The 23,670-nt window shown below is 30.7% G+C and overlaps 1 protein-coding gene across 6 annotated transcripts in view; it reads left to right on the forward strand.

The window, feature by feature from the left end:
* Positions 1–23,670, forward strand: part of LOC126738115 (uncharacterized) — a 72,164-nt gene that overhangs the window by 24,949 nt on the left and 23,545 nt on the right. For 4 of the 6 annotated variants that reach the window (XR_007661222.1, XM_050443274.1, XM_050443271.1 and 1 more), the window contains 8 exons: positions 5,126–5,330; positions 7,461–7,556; positions 12,115–12,343; positions 12,403–12,539; positions 16,243–16,425; positions 17,313–17,514; positions 17,594–17,868; positions 22,046–22,560. Coding sequence is in view for 5 of the 6 variants with exons in the window: in XM_050443274.1 (XP_050299231.1) it covers positions 5,126–5,330; positions 7,461–7,556; positions 12,115–12,343; positions 12,403–12,539; positions 16,243–16,425; positions 17,313–17,514; positions 17,594–17,868; positions 22,046–22,560 (1,842 nt within the window). In the remaining variant the exon portion in view is untranslated. Of the gene's footprint in view, positions 1–2,829; positions 3,021–5,125; positions 5,331–7,459; positions 7,557–12,114; positions 12,344–12,402; positions 12,540–16,242; positions 16,426–17,312; positions 17,515–17,593; positions 17,869–22,045; positions 22,561–23,670 lie in introns of those variants that run through there. The other 2 variants (XM_050443276.1, XM_050443272.1) reach the window with 2 other exon arrangements.

The following is a 23,670-nucleotide window of genomic DNA, read 5'->3' on the forward strand; positions in this document are numbered from 1 at the left end:
TTTAAAAATATTTTGGACTATACAGAGTGCTCCGAAAAAGCAGGGCACTACAAAAGTTAATTTTTTTAAATGGAACACCCTGTGTTGCAAAACATTTTTGAATTCTTTGCGTAATTACCAATCTTTTTTGATAATGGTTTAATATGCCAAAAACTAATAGTTTAGGAGATAAATCAAATTTTGTTAAAAATTTAGAATTTGCACGCATCTCTTTAATATTAAAATTTAGCACCTAAATTTTGAATACAGACTTAATTTTTATCATCAGAAGTAAAATAAAGTTACTTTGATATGCGTGCTATGTAAAATTATTCATTTTGTTATACAGGGTGTTTTTTTTGAAAGGCCAAACTTGCCCAACTTTAAATATAAAAATCTCTCTTATTTTAAATGAAACACCCTGTATATTTTCATGTCATCTAATAGCTTACTTAAGAGCCTATAAATTTTATTAATAATATTCTATCCCTATCTCTAATAGTTTTTGAAATATACTTATATTTCTTCATTTCGTGTTATTTTTTTCTTATAAAATGAAACAAATTTATGGACGTTTCTTTTTATTAAATTCACTTATTTTTATAAAATAAAAGTTAATTTCTGTTCAACAAATGTTTAAAGATATGTCCTCCTTGTTCGATACAAATATTAATTCTTTTAATTATATTTTGTCGAACATGGTATAACATTCCTGGTGTTACGGTTTGACAGTCATCCCTAATTCTAATAATCATATCCTCCCTTGTAATTGCTTTTGTTGCATAGACTTTATCTTTGAGATAACCCCACAGAAAGAAATCTAGCGGCGTAAGATCGCAAGACCTTGGCGGCCATGCAACAAATCCTCCGCGACCAGTCCATCTTTGAGGATATTCTTGATCCAAATATTCCCTTACTGCACGATGAAAATGGGGAGGCGCACCATCTTGTTGAAACCACATACTTTGCCGTTCCTGGAGATTGACTTCTTCTAATAATTCAGGCAATTGCTGCTGTAAAAATACTCGATATGAATGCCCATTCAAAGGTTCATTAAAAAAATATGGTCCAATTATACGGTTATTATGGATGCCGCACCATACATTAAGGGACCAATGATTCTGGTGCTGAACCTCACGTACCCAATGAGGGTTCTCTGTTGCATAATAGTGCATATTATGCCTATTGACAGCACCATTGCTTTTAAATGTCGCCTCGTCGGAATACATAATATAGTTAACAAAATTTGGATTAATTTCAATTTTGCGAAGTAACCATTCACAAAAAGTTACACGTAGCTGAAAATCTTGATTGTGAAGTTCTTGATGCAACTTAATGTGATATGGGTGGTATTTATATTTCCGTGTTGTCCGGTTTACCGTTGTCTGCGAAACATCAGAAAGTAAGGCTAACCTACGGCTACCAATGTGGGGATCCTCCTCAATTTGCAAAAGAATTTCTTTCGCAAAAAAGAAAAAAAGTTCTTTACCTTCATTTGCCACCCTATTAGCAACATTACGTTTTGGCAGATCCACGCTACCAGTCGTGATAAATCGGTCCATAACAACGCGAAAACTGCGGGAATCGGGTGTGCGCCGTTGAGGATATTTTTCTCTAGATAGCCTTTGAGCTAGCAGACAATTTTTATTTGCTTCACCCAAAACAAAAATCATATCAATAAATTCATTTCTTCTTCAATATTGAAAACAAATATCTAAAAGACACCTTAAAACAAATCTAACTATTAATCTCTAATTAACTAATGTAACTGTCTTTTTGTTATTGAAATTTTTTTAATTTGTTTCCACGGCGCCTTGATGGATACATAAAAAATACGAGGTGCTTCAAAACTTTAAGTCGGCATTGTCAGTTTTTACAGGAGAAAAACAGAAAAATCCATGATATCTCAAAAACTGTTAGATATAGAGATAGGACATTATTAATAAAATTTATAGGCTCTTAGTAAGTTATTAGATGACATGAAAATATACAGGGTGTTTCATTTAAAATAAGAGAGATTTTTATATTTAAAGTTGGGCAAGTTTGGCCTTTCAAAAAAAACACCCTGTATAACAAAATGAATAATTTTACATAGCACGCATATCAAAGTAACTTTATTTTACTTCTGATGATAAAAATTAAGTCTGTATTCAAAATTTAGGTGCTAAATTTTAATATTAAAGAGATGCGTGCAAATTCTAAATTTTTAACAAAATTTGATTTATCTCCTAAACTATTAATTTTTGGCATATTAAACCATTATCAAAAAAGATTGGTAATTACGCAAAGAATTCAAAAATGTTTTGCAATACAGGGTGTTCCATTTAAAAAAATTAACTTTTGTAGTGCCCTGCTTTTTCGGAACACCCTGTATAGTCCAAAATATTTTTAAAATGTGAAGAATGCTTAACCAAATAATAGTCCAGGAGCACGTCATCGATAAATAATATCATCAATGCATAATACTACTCCGCGCTTTGAAAAACTCACCCTGTACAATAATTTTAGTTGAAAAGAAAAAAAAGAAGTTAAGTTTCTGAATACACTAAAAATATACTTTTTTAACTATTTTCTATTGCACTATTGTAGCAAAAAATCTTTTGTGTCATTTAACAGATATGAGAGAAACGACTTGGTGTGACCACATATAGTATACAAATACTAATCTCACACAGTATATTTATTCTATTTACCAATTTATACTTATCTATAATTCAATGTTTGTAAAATTTAATTTTAAGACACTCCTCCACAGTAATTACAGTTATTTATGATCCAGATTAAACATATATGATTTATAAAATGCAATAACGATTGATGACTGGGTGTAGTTTGAAGTACGGTTGTGTAAAGGTGGGCATTTTAGTTTTCCTGTCCTGTGTGATGTAATTCTTTTTAAATTTCTACTTTAATTTAGTGAGTGAAATATTTAATGGAGATCATTTTATAAAAACAACAGGAATATTGTTTAAAATTAGAACAAGATTGATATCAGTATGCTCTTATCACTTGGATTCATTCATTTTGGATTACCGTAACAGGTAGGGCGATATTTTTATTTGAATACATCGTATTGTGAATCTTGTTATCTCTATATGAAGATCCCTTATATTTACTTAGATTTATGCTATGGCTTTTTATGTGATCATGAGAGCCTCACAGGCTGCTTTTATAAAATGCTTCTATTTTAATGCATTTTTATTTACATATCTAATATTTTATTATCTGGAAATGGATCAAATGGTTAATAACCTCCTTATTACTTATTTATAGTTTTAAGTATTATTACAAAGAGAGTTATAAGAAAAATTGTGATAACAAAGTTTTCTCTATCATGAGAAAATAAACCATATTTGGGGACTATATGTAATAGTATTCTATCCCATAAGTAATTCGGCTCAAACAAGGACTCAGAAGAATACATATTATAGTTTAGATAATGGAAACAATGTGAAATCCTTAATTAAAAACACTGATACCTATGTAGTGTCTGCTTAAATATCAACACAATCTACATAGGTACTAGGTCTTAAGGGTAGTATAGCCTGCAAATTAAACTATTTGATTTTGGAAAGCAATTTTGCATTAAGGTATGCAAAAAAAGTGTCATACAAAAAATTGTTTGAATTCAAGATTTTATCTATAGATATTAGTCACTTTTCTAACCCAAAAGCACAAATAAAAAATCTATTGTAATAAGATTGTCAAAAAAAAGCAGGGATTAGATTTGGTGTCAAAAGAAACACAAAATTGACAGCTTTAAGACTTAAAATTACCGTACATTTTTGTTATACATAGTTGGCATATATGTATAATGGGTAAATGTAAGTATTCAGGTCATACTCCGCTAAATTTATTTAAAAACCATCCATCCTACCTATTTTGGACATAGAACATGTCCATCATCAGGAATACTACCAAGGGATCCAAGAGAACTTATCAGATATAGATTGAAACTAATTTTTAAGGTGTTAAATTACAAAACGTATTCAAATTACTTACACGATTAAGGAGTTCTGTCAAACTTATATGTTTAGTGACATCTACAATAATGATAACATGCTTAATTAATTAAAAAATAAATGGAGGTGGAATATAACATAATAAATGGAAATAAACTACCTTAAATCTATAAGGACAAACTTAATGTGGCAAGTCGATGAATTATCGTAGTTAAAGGCTTCATTCAAAAAACACATTTGTAGTAGGCGTGGGTCTTTTTTAATCCTGTTAAGTGTAACTTGAGTGTCTGACCTTATAATTTTATTAACAAAAGACATATGCCTTTGGTGCATATTTAAAGTTGGGAGCTATTATTATTTTCAATGGAAAAATCTTAATTTTGGTACTATTTAATATACTTCCAACAATAATATGAAAAATGGAGATCAGATGATTGACACAACTTTATTAAATGCAAAATTCAACTTTCCCGTGTATATCTAAATTAACACCTCAATAAATAAACTCCGATATAAATATTAATTCGCGCATTTAGATTTCAGATGGTGTGCAATCATATTTTTCAATTTTAAGAGACTAAGATACTTTGTACTCTACTAGATGTATTTCATATTTTAAATATTAATAATAATAATTATATTAATATATACACACAAATAATTATGACTAAATATAAAATTTCCAAGGGATCATATATTTTTACTATCAACAATGTGGATATTATCTACAAAGCTGTTGTAACCGGGTGTTATTGTTGGTTCCTTAAAAATATAATTCTCACCAACTGATAAAACATGTTTAGTATATACCGGATATAATAAAATAATCTTAATAAAAACATGCTTTTTCTAAAGTAATAAAGGGTTTGCTTCTCTAGTAATAAAGATAAGGAAATACATTTAAAAAGGAGAATGCTAAGGGTCTAAGGAGTTTCACTCACTATTGGTTTTAGCCCTTAAAAAAACTATTTGGAATATTATACTGGGAAACAGAGAGCTGCACTTTTATATTCTTGTTTTCAACTGGAAGATTAAAGAAACTAATTAAAATGTTCTGTCATGTCACTGCACAATGTACACCACTTTGACATCTACAAGACTTCAGATATTTCATATTTTGTCACAAATTTTCTTAAATACTTATAAAAATATTATAGATATCTGAAGAATAAATCTGTTTTTAGTTACAGAGATGGCTGCACGAACCACCACACGAGCATCCTCTCAATACCGGAGTCATACGAAGCAGGAGACAACTATTACGACGCCATGGCCAAGAACATGGACGCAAATCTCGCGGAAGCCGATATGGAAAGTTTCAAAACTGAGGACATTCACGCTTTGCTGACTAACCTGCCTCCGATGTGCACTGACCACCTCAGCCAAGAGGTTAGTGCACCTCGCATGCTTTTGCTGTTCTTTTCTTGAGTGATTTTTTTTTTGCGATACAATTAAATAATCTTATGATTGCATATTATAAAAAGCAATAATACAAAACAGAAAATCTAAAGCATCACATAATACATTTAATAAAAAAGAACATAGGTGGCCATCAAATTCGAACCTTTCATTAACACATGACACATCTGGGATTATTTCCATTATCGCCAGCATGTCTAGTTTTGTAATTTTATTGCATTGATGAAGTACTTTGATAAAGTCAAGGAGATGATTAGCAAAAACCGATCTCTATTTTGAAATTTGTTATATTGGGCCTTGTGTTCACTAATCCTAGTAGAAATCTTCCTACCAGATTGGCCGACATAAACTGCAGGGTACTTCTTCGCACCTAATTTCATAAACTTTTGGAGAAGATAGCGGAGGTTTTTTTAATGAATTAATAATTTTATAAGATGGGGTTATGCCAAAGGGAGAAAACAAGTGGGATATTTGTGACCATATTGGTCCAAAATAAGTAAACAACCTAAAAGTATTAATAGAGTTTGTTTGTTATTGGATTGAATTAAATGATAATTTAATTACTTGTTCACATACTGAAAATACATTTTATATATAGGTTTTAGAGGGAGTTATTGACTGCTAATTGTTTGAATGGTAAGAAGTTCTTTTTTAAAAGCGTCATGATAAAGTGGGATGTTAAATAGGCCTTTTACAAGTAAGGAATGGAAAGCAGCAAATTTATGACGGTGATGTTGAATTGTATTGTATATTATTATCTTTTGCGTCTTGTTAGGTAGGAAATATTTCCAAGGATATCTTATTCTTTTCTTAAGTAATAAGTCTAATGGTAGGGTATTGCTCTGTTCTCTTTCGATTGTAAACTTAATTTTGGAGTGAAGAGAGTTGACATAAGTCAGGAAATTTGTGAGGTCTACCTCATCGCCATTCCAAATCACACAGAGATAATCCACACACCGTTTATAAAAGATGATGTTATTTTTAAAGTTACCGCTCATTATTAAGTTATTAACAAATACTTCATTAAGACATGGCCCTAAGCAAGAGACATTCCTTCTTTCTGTTTAAAAAAACGGTCGTTAAATTGGAAAAAGTTTTGATCTAAGACAGTAGAAAGAAGTAAAAATAGATTTTCTACTACAAGTGAATCAAGTTTCCCCCTGAGAAGCTTTTTGACTAAGACAAGACAATCAGCCACTGGAATACTTGGAAATAATTTTTTCACGTCTAGGGATATAAGCTGGGCTGTATCTGGAATGTGAACATTTTGAATACTCTTGGCAAAATTCACTGAATTTGTTACTGAATATTAAAGTTTAAACATTTCTAAGGACTTTATTAGGCCAAGATGATAACTTGTAACCAAGGGAGTGAACAGGTCTAATTGGCATGTTACTTTTAGATTTTTGGCAACCCATACAATAGGGGTGTTGTAGGGTTTATGGGATATAGTTTTTGCTTTATTGAGTTAAAATATTCAAAGGTTACCAGGGTCATGCCTTTCATTTTTTAAAGAATGGATCTGTAGGATTTCTGTGGACTCTTTCAATGTAATAGGTGTTTAGGAAATCCGTTACTTTATTTATTTAAGCATCCCTTTTTAAATCAAGTAAGCAATTGGCTTTTGTAAAAACTATATCGTTGTCCCTCATTTTCTGTTCTGTCAGCCCAGATCTGTCCTGCGTTAATAAAAGGTTCGAATTTGATGGCCATCTAGTTTTTAACAACCTAAAATAATTTTGGATAGTCAAATGATTGTTAGTTATCTGGAATGTATTAAATAATTTGATCGTTTAGTTAATTTCATGGATATATAGTGCTTCCTTATTGTAAGCTTTATCTATATGTTAAGTGTGTTGTGAATGTTATGGTAAGTTTTTTCTTAACTTTTCTTATTTTTTATAAAATTTATGTTTCACGTGATGCTGTAGATTTTATGCTTTGTGTTATTGTTTTTTATAAAACGTATGACCAGCATCTTTGTGATAATGGATGAATTTTTCGATTTATTTATGATTACATATGCTTCGATTTTTTTTTATATACATGTTAGGTGCATTCGCATTTCTTGCACCACATTTTTATAATTTCTTTCCACAGACGAACAGACAGGGTGAATCTTTTGCCGAGGTGTCCGGTTCGATGATGGTGAAATTTAATCTGGATAGTTTTGTTAGCCCCCATGGCAGTTCTCAGGTATACACCTTTTTTACATTATAATTAACACAAGTATTAAGATAAACTAAAACTATTATACCTATCTAGTTTACAAGGTTTATTGTGAATCAGCGCTACCCACACTGTTGTTTGTTTTGTTTTGAATAGTTCAAGTTCGCCTTTTAAAAATATTTTCCATTAATTTGCATTCGTTACTTTTTTTATTATAGGTGGTTAAGTAAAATGCATCAGACAATAAAATTTTAAAAACCAAACTGGGTGTTGTTTAGTAGTGAACACGCGTTGTAATTTAGGCAATAATATACAGGGTGCGTTAACAAGGCGTACGGCAAACGTAACGTCTAAACTATACGACATAGAGCAAAAAGTTCTGCAGCAAAGTTGTAGGGTTCCCAAAAATCTACAAACTAAAAATGCCTTTATATAGGTTGGTCACAAAAAAGTTATATGTATTTTATGCATTAGATTTCTGCTTCTTTCGAATCTGTCCTTTAGATTTTGAAACAATTGTGGTTGCGGATATCTTCTTTTAGGATACAGGGTTGTTCTTTAGATTTGGACAAAGCCTAGCTTGGTTATTATATGGAGTGAAAAAAAACTTTAAATATAAAAGTTGTAGAGTTTACCTTAAATCGCCAGGAAATGTAAAATATAATACAGGGGTATCGCAAAGTTAATAAAAAATACAAAGCTTGTATTTTTTAAATGTATTGTATGTATGTATTTTTTAAATTTAAATTAACACCTTGTATATTAAATGTAATTTTCTTCTAATATATTGAACATATTTTTCTTCTGATTTAAGAAATATTAAATATGTTAATATTTGGTTTACCTTTTTTTAAATATTAAAATTTTTTAGAGGGCGTTAGTATTTTTAATACAGTTTCTATAACATTTGTACAATTTCAACAGGTCATTGAAAATAATCTCAGGAAGTTTTTAATTTTTAAGTAATTTATACTTCTTTGGATTATTTCCCTTATATCCTTAAAATTTTCACGTTTTTCGTTATAAACTTCAGTTTTTAGATATCCCCATAGAAAACTGTCTAATAGAGTAAGATCAGGGCTATATGGTGGCCAGTTAATGGAACCGTGAGATCCTTCATTTTCTAAATATTGGAAATTTCTATTTCTAGTCAAGAATCCTTGAAATATAATGGGTCCAATTAGTCGGTTTCTAAGGATACCAAACAACACATTTAATGACATCCTACCCTGGGTTGTTCTTTCCATATAAGTGTGAGAATTTTCTGGTGACATCCCTGCTGTGGTAAACACGGCTTTGTCGCTCTACAATATTTATCTCAGTTTTTTATATTTAGTCTTCTTATTTCATGGTTATTTGTTAATTTTTGTACTGGCAGCATTTTGTAAGGATGATGTCCATATTTATGTAGCACTCTTTGAATGTTTTTCCTAGAACATCCAAAGTATCTACTAGCATCTACGATTGATAAATTTGGTTTTAAAAAAAAAAACAAAGCATAAATTATGAACCTGATAAGATTCTTAAATATAAATTTACTTTTTCTTTTAAAAATTTGTAGTTCTTCATCCGTGTTAGCTAAATCTGTGCGTTTTTTCTGTGTAGATTTTTGCTATTTCTCATACTCCTTTCGGTGTAGCAAAAGGTGCACCTAGCAGGAATTCTCATTTCGAGATTAATGTGGTGATACCTTTTCTTCTTCTATATAATCCGTGTTTTTTTTGTTAACTTTGCGATACCCGTGTATTATATTTTAGCACATTTCTTGGCGACTTAAGGTAAACTCTAGAACTTTTATATTTAAAGTGTTTTTGCATTCCGTATAATAACCAAGCTAGGCTCTATCTAAATATAAAGAACAAGTTGATTATAAATTCTAGTGCTATTTCTTTTAGCAGCCTCCAGGGCAAATATCATATTCTGTAATAAGTTCCTCGCTTAGAAAATTCGTCACGAATAATTAAAATTAAAAATCTTCACTAATTTAATTAATATTTATAATAGATTGATTAATTAGAGGAGAAAAATATACTTAGTCGCAAAAATGGCTATTAAAATGATTGACAATGACTGTCTTTGGTAATGAACTGCACATTAATAAAGTTTCAATTTTTTAAGCAACCAAAATTTCCACAGAACTCAAGATATCTTTAAAAATATACGGTTTAGTTATAAGACACATTTAACGAAAAATTAAGGTATTTCACAGATGCATTTAATAACATAAAAACATACCGGGTATTCATTTAATATTTTTGAGATATTGTGTATTTCATTTTGATGACAAAATATACAGCCAGTCCTTGCAGGTATCTTAGATTAACTGTGGTACAAATTTCGTAAGTCTAGATCGAATAACCTGGCAATGCAGGATGCAAATTTAAAAATGTTATATCAAAGTAAAGCTCTCTTCATGTCTAATCATTTTGTGAAATAAGATATGTATATGGGCATTCCATTTTTTCCCAGCAAAAATTTAACTGCTCTATAAAGAAAAATTAAAAATATAATTAATCGACCAAAGTGATAGAAAGATCCTTGAAGCAAAAATAAATCAAAAGCCATGTGGCAAATGATTCATGAATTGCAAAAAAATAGAAAAAAAAGTGGCTGCTGTTTAATGAAAATAATGTAAGAGTCTCAGACCAAATTGTAGCCAATACCTTTAACCAACATTTTGTGAATGCCAGTTCTGATTGGAGATTCTATTGACTGTAATTTTGTGTCTGATCCTTCCATGTACCTTTCCGAGTCAATTCTTTTTTATGCCACCATGGTTTGCTCTCCTTATGTAGTATCTTTGATTAGCATTTTAAAATGTTCAAATGCTATAGGTTTTGACGAAATTTCGAATAGTTTTTTAAAGGTTTTCTAAGGTCTGTGTTGTCATGTCTTAGCTCTCTCTAATGTAATAAATTTGTGTTTGGAAAAAGCAATTTTTCCTGACAAGCTAAAAGTAGCCAAAGTAATTCCATTGTATAAAAAAGGTGATACTAATGATTATTCTAATTATAGAGCAATAAGTTTATTATCCAGTTTATTCAAATTTGAACTGTTAAACATATTAAAAATTCGTTAAGCTACTTTTTTGCAAAATATAAATTACTAAGTTCTGCGCAACATTGTTTTACTTTTTCTGCATTGTGTGATTTTCAGAATTACTTAGTGACTGCCCCTGATACTTAGCGACTGTTGCAAGTTAAGAAGTAGCTGCTATGCTTTGTAATTTCTTTCACACCATTGCAGCAAACAAGTCCTTTTAACTTTGTATTATGCAAATTTTCATTCTTTCATGCGATATGGCATTGTTATATAGTTGGGGAATGAGTTCAGGGGCTTCTAGAATATTTTTAATGCAAAAATACGCCATAAGGATAATTAGTAATCTCAGGCAAAGAGATTAATGTAGAAATCATTTTAAAGAAAATAAAATCCTTGCATTAACTGGTGTCTACATATTTGAAATGGCTGTTTATGTTTATAAAAATAAATCAATTGTTTGAGCCAATAGACCTGCACATGTTTATAATACACGTCGGCGAGAACTTCTCTTGCCAAATGTCCATCAAACTGCCTTTTATCAAAAAAGCATTATCTTCAATGGTTGTAGGATTTTTACCTTCTTAAACCCTGACATTACCAACTCTCCAAACATATAAATATTTTTAAAAGGAGGCTTAAGAGCTATCTACTTGAGAAATTAGCTATAATTTAAATGATTTTTTTTCTTGACTCTACATATGGATACTAGGTACAAACTTAAATTTTATACCGTTTTTCTTTTCTTTATTTTAAATTATATGTATTTTATTTTTAGGTAGCTTTAGCCTGTTTGACCTTTTCTTTAGTTAAAGAACTGTATTTTATTATTATTATTATTATTTAATAAAACACATATTTTATGATAACTTTTATAGCTTGTAGATTTTTTACAACCCTACAACTTTTCTATAGAACTTTTTGCTCTATGTCATATAGTCTAGACGCCACCTGTGCCGTACACCTTGTTGACACAACCTTTATATAAAAAATCTGTATTGTTGTGACGAATTCATAATGAGTTACTTATTTTATTGGGTATTACGTCACTTATGGCAAAAATCAATTTAGAAATTACTATCTCACATGCTCAAAAAAAATGATTTTTGCTATAAGTGACGTAATACCCAATAAAATAAGTAACTCACAACCTTTATATTACTATATTTAATTTCAAAATTACTTCATAATTATTAAATAAAAGCATAAATTCAAAATGTCAAGCTATATAGAGTTACATTTTGTACTTAAATTTACGATATCTGGGAACAGCTTTTCGTGGCTCGATTTTTCTTGGCTTTTTGCCGAGGCTGGACCTGGTAAACAGCATGAGTCGCGTAAAATAGAAAACACTAACGATTTTTCTATGACATGAATGCAGTAAAGGTCCGGGGTCTTAAATTGTAATTTATAATTTTATGACAGCTCGTAAAAGGGCGAAAACGAACTAGTCATGACAACTGATCTAAAAATGTTGTAAAATACACCTCTTTTTGTAGAACTTTTTAAGAGATAAAACTTATAGAAATAAATATAACGTTTTTAGGGGGATGACTGTTCAGCAAATTCCACCTCAATGTCCATATGCAAATCGGAACTTCTCTTCAGTCCGGTAAAGGAAACTCCAATGCCATGTGCCAATTTTTCAGTCGATTCATTAGATTGCGATCTGCACGACATGATGCTCACTTGTCAAGCTAACAAAGATAATTATACCATTGCCTTTGAAGGATCCGTTACTACATATAGCGAAGAAAGCGACTATCATGATACAGGTAATGGTAATTAAAGTTTTTGCAGAATTTATTTATATATTTTTTAAATTGGAAAATAGATAAGAGCTCTTCAAACCAATCCGGCAGCTTGAACGCAGAAATGAACCAGAAAAATCGCAACTTAACCGACAAGATATTGGAGAGGTCTATGACCCAGTCTGATTCAAGCAGTTTCACCACTTGGAGCAAACTGAAGGTAAACAGTAAATCTTATTTATGATAGAGGAGGGTTGTTAAAAAAATGAGACCATTGATTTTTTGAAAGAGTGTTTTAGGTGATTTAAAAAACTTTGTTACATATGTGATACCAGAAAGACTCAAAAAGTTCCTTCAAAATTTCAAATTTTACCAAAGCACAAAAAATTTAAAGTTAATCCATAGAAAAAAAACTGAAAAATCTTTTGTAAGAATTAAAAATGCCAAAACTTTTTTAAAATTAGTTTAAAACATTAACATTCTATAAACGCAATTTAATAGAAAAAATCTTCGTGAATGTGGAAAAGTCACTTTTTAAATAAAGTTTTTTCTAAACTATTAAAAATCACGTAGTATAATAATAAGATAATTATAGTGAGCAATACCTTACCAAAATTAAAACTTTTTAACAATTAAATATATACAGGGCGGTCTAGTTTCGAAAGCGAAAACTTAAATGGCAGATAGAAAACCTCAAAATAATATCAGTTTGCAATGTAAACTTTATTCGAAAAATGCTTCGTTACAAAGATATAGGGTGTCAATGTTTTCATTAAAATATTGAAATTTGATATGTTTTTAAAACTACTTTAGATATTTAAATGAAATTGCAAAAACATCTTCGCACAATTTTATTGGAAAAATTGTATGTCACTGATTTTATTTTGAATACAAATTATTACTGGAATTCTCGCTTAGTTTACTTCAAAAAATTAATTTTTTTTTAAATATAATACGTAGTTTGGTAAAAAAAATTAAATCCATTAGGCAATTGGACCTAAATTTTGTAGTAGACGATGAAACACAAAAGATTATCAGTGTTTCAGATCAGTGTTTCGTACACGTAGTATGTTGTAGACGCTATCCTAATAAAAGAATTCGAGATGCTCGTTTCTATTTCGTTTATTCGTTTTAGTTTTCATTAGAACTTAACAAAATTTTCGGTACTTTGGCTTGCGTGCTAATAATGAACAAAATAGAAACGTCGAAATAATAATCTAAATAACCGTACACTTCGTACTTTTGAAATAATTTGGATTAGTTGTGAGCAAATTGCTGAATAAAAATTATCCACAATGATGGATTGGCCGTCTGGGCAGAAATTACTTAAATAATGAACTTGTTAATGGTATTGGACGAGTGGCGTGGCCACCCAGGGCCCTGTAACACAACCACTACAAGTTATACAATTGTAAAAATATTTTCTAAACTTGTAATTTTTCCGTAACAGAACAATCTTGTAATTACCTGTGCGGCTCTAGTAATTACGGAAGATTTTTTACATATGTAGACGTATTCTGTAAAACAACTTCAGCACTTGTATAGTTGTGTTAAAGTATTTCCCACAATTGTAAATAATGTTCTACCCATTTATATCAGTGGGTAAATTCGGTAAACGCAGTATTTTAATACCAACTTGCTCACTGTGAACATTAGTTTTCGTTTTCGGTATGTGGTCAAGTGACTCGGAAAGTGACAATGAAGGTGCCCCCCACAGGGAATACCGATTCAACATAAGAACAGACTTTAATTTTCTTAGCGATGGCGAGTTCAAGGAAAGGTTCCGTCTTAGCAGACAGCAATTTCAATGTCCTGTTGGGGATATTGGAGCCGCGCTAAATAATAACAACTCGGTGGTATGGTTTGAGTTCACAGCAGAAGATATTAATTGCTCTACATTGGCTAGGAAATGGAGGTCAGTATCATGGCCTTTGCGATATGCATGGAGTTTCAAAAATGACTGTGTGCCGATGCGTACATGACACTGTTAATGCGGTAAATGATAAAAATATAATTGATAAAATTTGACGAAATCGTGTCATGGCCACATAATACACTGGATATTATTCAAAGATTTCATGGCATCGCCGGTTTTCCCGAAGTATGTGGTGCTGTCGATGGAACACTGATAAATATAGATGCCCCGACTATAGACGAGCCAGCCTTTGTAGATCGCCATAGTAAACATTCAATTAATTGCATGGCTGTTTGTGGTCCTGACCTAAAATTTTATTATGTTAGTGCTAACTGGCCCGGTAGCGTTCATGACGCAAGAGTACTTCGTAACAGTAATTTATTTTGAAGAATGGAAAATGGTTGGAGACCCCATCCTAATTCGGTGATTCTGGGAGACTCAGCTTATCCGCTAAAACAATGGTTGATTCCACCAACATATGAAAATCCACTAAATCAAGCCCAACAGGATTTCAACAGAACTCACAAACGAACAAGAAGAGTATTGGAAAATGCGTTTGGGATTTTAAAAGAAAAAATTATCAGAGCAATCTATTTTCACTTCAAAATTTAGTGGCTTTGTTACTAAAAAACTTTAAAAAAAGTATTGCTCGCTAGTAGCAGCAATTTGATGAGTGGCACATAAAATCGATGCTTTTGATTACTATTAGCTGTGTTTCGACTTTCGTTTTTTACAGATATCTTATTATATTGATCGCAAAAATTATGATTTAAATAGCATTTTATCCATAAACCTGTCCTTTTGACATTCATGATACTGCGGCCGCATTTTCCGACTGAATAACTAACCTCGAAATTTTGACACAAACCCTTCTCTAATTTTCTTATATACACGGATCATATTAGAAGAGCATGAAAACTAACCGATAACATATTAGAAGAGCATAAAAACTTCTACCGAAATACTGGAGTTTCTTCATTTTTAAAATATAAATAATAAAAAGTTAAAAAATGTATTACATACACAATTAATACGATATGCAGCGCAGTTATAAATAAGATAAAATACATACTTGAATTTCGCGACCGTGACGGCGGGCAAAGAGTGAGAACGCGCTACTTTTTCTAGATAAAAAATAGTATAGCTGACAAAGATGCACGCCGCGAGCAAAGACTCTTGGCGATTATAAGGTGCGTTTAGCGAAGGCAATGAAACAACACCTTGTCCCTATCTACCATCCATGCAAAATCTGGTGCAACCTCTGCTGAACGATTATTGTCCATATTTTAACTTTGACGCTTAAAATTCGATTCGATTTTACCATTTAAATCTTCGTGCTAGGTTTCTTTCTTTGAAACTATATCAACTCGGGTTAAGATTCTATCACATCTTACGCTTCCTTAGTGTGGATGTTGTATTTTTTTCTCCAAAATGTACTTTCTGTACTAAAGCTGATGACACAAATTGGTCGTTTGCTCCCGTTCGTGATTCCTTATGTTTTTGTTCTTCACTTTTTCCTTTGGTTTTCTGGTTGCCCTGCCCTAAAAAAGCCAAAAAGCAAAAACACGAGTTGGTAGGTACTTCCTTTACTTCTTCTGCTTCCCGTCTTACGGATGATCTCGATAAATCTCTCCTTTACCATTTAGTTCTCCGCGCTAGATTTCCTCGATTCTTCAAATAAATTTATAAACGCGTTTTTTGTAAATATTTATTTTCTCAATCCCAAAACTGCCTTTTAATCCTCTCAGGTACAAATGATTAATATAGAGATAAGATTTATAAAACCTTTTAAAGCAAAATGCTATTTTATATTTCTACCTGAATTACAGTAATAATAAAGTAGTTAATTTTAAATAATATGAAATGTGCTTTATCGAGTAAATTAGTATTAAGTCAGTTATTCAAATAAGCGATAAGACCATTTCAAAGAAATCAATTGGTCATTCTCTTAATGTAGTTTGTTAGATGCACATTTAAACGTAATTTAATGAAAAATAAACAAATTTAGAAAAGGAACAGCGACGACCATCTACGAAGACCATCTGGTAACAATAACAATTCAGAAGACGAGAGTAACCATTTAGTGTTGAGTGATACGGCGCTTAAAAGTCAAAGTATGCCGAATTTGAGAAGGCAAAAAGTGAGGAAAGTGGCTAATTTTAAGGACGAAAATAGTCTAAGTAATAGTTCGGTAAGTACTTTTATTACATACTTTCTTATTTGATTCCTTTGAGAATAATGAAATTTGGAAGTCATTAATTACTGAGATATGGTAATAGCAAAGGGGGCAAAGTTCAATTCATTGGAGACAAAGCAGCACATTTTAATGTTCAATAATGGTTATGCAGATAATTGAAAAGTTCGGAAAATTTTAGGGATAAATCGATGAATAAAAAAACAAAATTTTAGGCAAAAGAAGCCTCTTTTATATGGGGTGTAAGCACTTTATATACCATTACTTAATTAACACACAAAGTGAGTCAAAAATTATGAAAAATCATGGTTCGAGTTATTTCACCACCATCAAGGAGGTTTTGAAAAAATGTCCACCTTTTTATTTTTTTTTAATAAACGAACCTACCAACAAATTTAAAAAAAAATGGGCCTAATATATTTTTTTAAAAATGTAGATCAAATATCAAATGTGTCACTTTTTTTGGAACTGATTGTAGGTTAGATATACTAACAGTCGATTTAGCCAATAAACCCTAAATATCTACACTACTGTGTTTATTTATGTAGCGTTTTTATTTAGAAAGAAAACATATTTAATATATTTTTAATGTAATCGTTTTTTGTCTCTTTTATAGTGGCTTTAACAGTTTTTATAAGTTAATTTTTCTAACTTTAATAGCAATTTTAGTTTTTTAAAAAAAACTGGAATCATTATTTGTACTTATGTGATTTGTATTTTCCTATGAATGGCTTATTGCAGGTATAAATCGAAGCATAGACATTTAAGTAAACAAGGATTCTATTTTTCCTTTGATCCCATTCAACAAACTTCCACCATAACAATGATATTAGGTCACAAGAACTTAATTATATAAGAATGCTACACTTTTCAATTTTCTTTAGATCGAAAATACGATAAAAAGACGCCCAGTAAAAGTGTTCGATATCCACCATCAAACACAGCAGAGCAGCAGCGGTAGTGTCGCTTCATTTTCCGATATGGCAACGTCGGTCGATGGCTCTAGTATGGGCGATGGTACTAATAAACATCCGAATTTCAGTTTGGTTAAATTGTTTATGAAACAGAAGAGTATGAGTCAAGAAGGTACATTTTTTGGATTGATTACTTTATTAAATCGTTCCAATATGTAAACCTACTTATCTTGATTTTCTCCATTTAAAAGGTATGTCCCTAACAACTGATCAGCTGTCTTCTTCTGAAAACTGGCATGCCTCTCAAAGCGGTGAAAGTTCGGGCTCGGAAAATAAACATTCAGCCAAAAGTATGGATCTGAGCGTTAACTCTAAAGGGGGAGTGTATGATCTTATCGCCGAAGAGCCTGAAGATAATTCCGCTAGTGAATCGATAGAACAGCTCAGCGAGAGTGTGTCCATTGAAGGGAGTTACAAAAAAGATAGTGGTGTTAGTGAGAATATTAATGAGCCTTCAGTTCAAAAGGTAAGTTAAACGATTATCTTTTTTTATTTCAATAGGAACATTTTTAACAAATAATAATCTTTATTCAAGTATAAGTAGATTCATATACAATGAAAAGGCAACATAATTTGTTCAGCTGATTTATACACTTATCCTTTAGAAGTTTAAAGAAAAATCTAACAAACTTAAATTTAAAAAAAAACTATAATTTATCATAAAACAAGATGATGGGTAGGCACAAGATATTAATATTGGCAGAATTATCTATTAAATCAAGGAGATTGGGGCAAAAACGAGACGTAGTTTTTAATATGGTTATAGAAACCTGAAATAGAGCAGACTTAAAAGACAGTAGACTATTAAAGACTTTAGCCAGGTCATATGTAAAAGGTATCTCGAATTTTTCGGATTGATGGATTCCATTGAATCGGAAATTAAGTGTATTAACATCCGTTCTGAACGTGATTTTTTGAGAAAAATGTTGAGGAGACTTTAACTTTATTATTTTATTATATAATATACATCAATGAATGAAACGTTTCTGTTTCATATTAACCCCCCGGTGACCTCTAGTTTATGATTTATTTACTGGTGGTCTACTGCTTTTTCTATAACTTTTTCTATCTTCTCACAATACTCTTGAGTCAATCAAGGAACATAAATAACATCATAATGATTAAAAACAGAGAGAACCATTAAATTTTCTTAATTTTTTTGATTAAGAAAATGTCGGTTATATAAATCACGTGGATTCCCTATACAAATTTGAATGCACATGGAAAATCGTTTTTCAAACCTTAATTCGTTATCTAAAATAAGCCCCGTATTTTTGCATTCTCAACTCACGAGAATCTGATCGCCAATCTTTACAACAACTCTTTTAATCCGTTGTATAATATGTTTAGATCTTTAATAATAGAGTGACAACTATGAGCCAGTAGGAAGGGCGAAAAAGAGTAATTCATTTAAGTGTCATCTACATACTTTTGTATTTTGCAGTGGTTTAAAAATTTTGAAACAAATTATATGAACTAAAAATAATTGGTCCTAACATTGACTCCTGCGGGATACTTGAATTAACGCCAAGGGTTCAAGTCTGAGGATTGAGATGGCCGTTCAAGAACCGTTATTTTTTTCTCACGAAACCGATTTTTTACTAACTTGGACAAATGTTTCGGATCATTGTCCTGTTGAAATATCCATTGCAATGGCATATCTTCTTCTGAAAATGGTAGGATTATATTTTTTAATATCTCTTTGTATTGTAATCGGTTCATTTTACCCTTCACTTGAATAATTGACCCTGTCCCAGATCGGGAAAAACATCCCCAGACCGGAATTTAGTACTTTGCTTTGAATCTTGCACCACATCCTTCTCTTCCCACCAAAAAGACCTGCATCAAGTAGATGGTTTCTTACGGTTCTTACGTTAACACCAAATTGCTCCGAGATTTCGTTTCTAATTTGTGTGGAAGTTTTTCTAGGATCAAGTTTTGAGATCCTTAAAATAGTTTTATCCATTCGAGGAGTAGTTTTACGACGTCTTCCCGACTTCGGCACATTTCTTTCATGATCACGGCTATCGAATTTTTGTATTATTTTCGTTACAGCACTTTTAGAAATATTCAAAAATTTTGTAATAATCGACTTTTTTCTACCCATTTTAAATAAATCCACATTTTTTTTTGTCTGAGATCACACAGAAAATAACGGTGTTTTGGCATGATAAATTAATATTTTACAAAAATATTTGCACTGAAGAACTAAGACTAAATACTTTAAACACAAAATAAAAATAGCTTCCATACATTTTTCCACTACTATATATTGGTAAAAATTTTAAGGAGGTAAGAAGTAAGACAACATTTAAGGATCTGTATTGTTGTGACGAATTCATAATGAGTTACTTATTTTCTTGGGTATTACGTCACTTATAGTAAAAATCAATTTAGAAAATACTATCTTACACGCTCACAAATTGAAACGTTGATTCAAATTAGGTATTTTTATTATAAGTATACATAACAAAGTTAGGCAAGATATTGAATAAAAAAAATGAGCTCAAAGATTAATAGATTAAACCTCAGCTCCTAGTTATATCAAAAAAATATCTATTATACTTAAAAAAAAATTAAAAACTTAAATTAAATTAAATATAACAAAAGATATCATTAAAGATTTAAGTTCATATTTCTTTTAAATACGTGAATAAGTCTATTTTCTTCTTCTTTTAAATTTCTGAGCTTGTGAGATGGTATTTTCTAAATTGATTTTTACTAAGTGATGTAATACCCAAAAAAATAAGTAACTCATTTAAGGAGGTGACGCATGACGGTCGCTACAATATGTGTAATGGTATCACACGTACGGTATGTGATATGCAAACATAAAATAATCTATAATCATAATTAGGTTAAAATGATATACAGTATCTTATAATTTACAAAAGTATCACATTACTCATGAATTTCTGCAGAAATATTTTGGTGGTATATTATTTACGAAATAATTTTAATGTCATTTAAAATGTACATCCTCTTACATGACGGATATTTACAGGTAAATTTTAATGTTTTTTTGATTGCGGAAAACAAAATGAGAGTCCAGTCATTTCGTAATATGTATTCATAATTAAAACTTAAATATTTGTTAGATAAAACCTCTTGATTGAAGCTAACTGAATTTGATTTTATTAAAGGCAAAAATTATTTACTGACAATACAAAAATATAACAGTAATAAATTAAATCACATTTTCTTACCAGAAACCTGAAATTGCTGTAAATCAATTAAAACATTACTACTGATATTAAAGGAGACACTGTACGAAAAAAAGTCATTAATTTAAAGATTGTTACTGTGGAATGATTCTTGACAATTATTACTCGTCTTTGGACTTGGGTTACTCTTTCGGTTATACAGTCCAGAAGAGGCTATTTTTACTTTTATAAATTGAGAAGATGAAATACCGATTAGCTTTAAATTATCAAGAGAAAGAAGTGGTTGTAGTTGAGGAAGAAAATATCTACAATAATCAAAAAAATCGGCTTCATTTTTTAGTCAATCAATAAAATAGCATCCTTAAAACCAAACCCAACCCCCGCTTACGGCATATATTGAAAAACTAACTCAAATTTTGTTCATTTCATTTTGTTCATGTTCCATCATTTAAGTTGGTTTTTGGTCATTTCTGTCAGCCAAGCAAGATGGCCGACATACGATTCCAATTCCCACCATAGAAGCTTGATACATGTTTTTAGATTCTCTAAAATTCTAAAATTCTAGAATTCTAAAAATTGTGAGTGTTTCTTTGCAAAATATTGAATAGATAAATCCTAAACAAATCAACATCAATATTGTTTCTTATAGTAGAACCAAAGAGTCAATATGTTTAGGTATGTTCTAATTACTTTATATTAGTAATATTTCTAATTCTTCTATAGGCTTTGTGCCTAAGGACTTTATATAAAGGCTATCATTTTCGACCATAAATTTTCTTCTTTTATTCTATATAACAATCAGGTGGTTGATATCGCAACTAGATCGCTGGGTTTGTTATTAAGAAACTGACAACATTACTCTCAGTTTTCCACATTTTAACATTTGTATTACTCATAGATGACATAGATAGATTATAGTTCTATTACACGGTCCCTTATTTAAACGATTGTCATAGAATATCGATCGAATCTGTCCAAGAAGATTCTTAAAATATCACATATCTATAAAATGTGAGTCATATTTCTATACAAATTATTACATACATGCAAAAATCGATGGTCCATATTTTTAACTGTAACTAATTTTTCATCTATTCCCCGTATGGGTCACTCTCATACCACTTTTTTTTCTCGTGCTTGATCAAATGTATATGTGTTATAAGTTTAATAACATTTCCTTATTTTGTGACTTTGTAATTGTAAACGGCTACTATTGTATTTGTTAGTTTGAATTTTTTTCTTAAATTGGGCTACTTTCTGTTAGAAATGTAAATAAACATAGCTAAATAAATAAACAAATTTTTTGAATCCTACTTTTAAATCGTTTCGCGTTTGTACTTCTAAGGGGGTCCATAAAACAGTTAAAATAAATGTATTCCAAATGTTACATTACGTTTCCGCTTGATATGTTTTTTACCCTTCTATTACTGAGGTATCCTGGTTCCATATCATACATATTTTTTATTTTTCTGTTTTTAGGAAATAAGAAAACCGCTTAGTCCGAAACATAAGAGGCTCCTTAGTAAAACTTCACATCTCGACCGTAGCATTCAAACCTCCCAATTTTCCGAAATAACTAACTTGAAAAACGCGACGAAACACCGATCTCCCTTTTACCAGTCACCGATAAAAATGATCGAACCCTCTTTCCTCAGCAAACTAAAGGAGGAGGGCGAAATGCAGAAGCCAGTATATGTGCTTTATCCGAATTATGTGCTACCCGATTTGGAGTTTCTAAATGAAAAGAACGATATCAAAAATATTCTAGTTATGCCCCAAAACGCTCCCAGGGTTCCCATCGGACAAAAGCAAAGGCCATTTAGTTTTAACGACGTGGAGATGTTAAAGAGGAAAGGGTTTACGCACGTGAAGGATTGGGATTCTTTGAATATTTTGTTGCCACAGGAGTACAGGAAGATTTTAGCCGATGTGCCCGAGATTTCAGGACATATTAAGATCGGGGGAAGTTTAAGAGAAAAACCATCGTTTCTGAGGTAAGTTGAGAGAGTCTAAGAAGAGAGAATATTAATATAACATGTAATTTAATGCATGTTTATAATACTAGAAATTGCGTAAACAAACACTTATTAGTAACTCCAAAAATTAATCGGTTATCTAGGTGCATAATTCGAAAACTTCGTATGTCTATGTTACATATTATATTTATGTATGTGGATATATGAAATAAATAAATAAAATTAATAATAATGTAGAAGTATTTGTGTCCAAAGAGAGTGTAGAAATTATAGTGGTAAGCTTCGAATTGTATTTCATTTATCATCAGGAGGCTTCGTTTATATAGAAGAATAACTGGTGTGATATTATAACGGTGCTCAAGATAATTGAAAATTATTTTAAAAAAAACTAGTACACATCGGTATAAAATGAAAACCGAGCACTGTGCACCCTATAAAATAAACTAACATTTAAAACTGCAATTCACATTCTAACAGCATCAACTGACATCAACTAAATCTTTGGTACTATAGAAAATATAAGCATTGGAGACCTGTTGTTTAATAAGGTAACGCCTAGTGAGTGATATAGAAAATGTTGGTATTTTCCGTGTAACTCATAAAATCAAATCAATAGGTTTGTGTGTATTTAGTATGAATTTTTCTTATATAAACGTTTAGATGGTTATATTTTGTTTATTTAAAATCTTGGCATTTTGAAAATTAAAAGTCTGGTTTTATTCACTAATATTTTCAGCTAAAACATTAAAATTGATTATATTCTTTTTTTTAACTATATCTATTTTAAATTGCTATAAATATCTTGCAGTCTGGTCTACATGAAACAATTCTATTACGATTGTTAAATGGAATTAATGACAGTACCATATTTTAGATGACAGACTTTACTTTAGAGTTTATTAAAAAACAATTGACCAACCTTAACTTTTTCGTCGCGAATTTCGTGAGCCAATTTATTTGAGAAATCTTTGGCGTACAGTATTAATGATATGTGTGTTATGCGAATTTCAACTAATTTTAAATTAAATATGATAGATAATTTTTTAATTAACTTAAACTTTCTATCGTGGAACTACGTGGATAAAACAAAACAAAAGTAAAAACTCCGAGTCAGGATCTCATTAAATA

This window comes from Anthonomus grandis, chromosome 7 (assembly GCF_022605725.1).
Source record: "Anthonomus grandis grandis chromosome 7, icAntGran1.3, whole genome shotgun sequence".
NCBI classification, from domain to species: domain Eukaryota; kingdom Metazoa; phylum Arthropoda; class Insecta; order Coleoptera; family Curculionidae; genus Anthonomus; species Anthonomus grandis.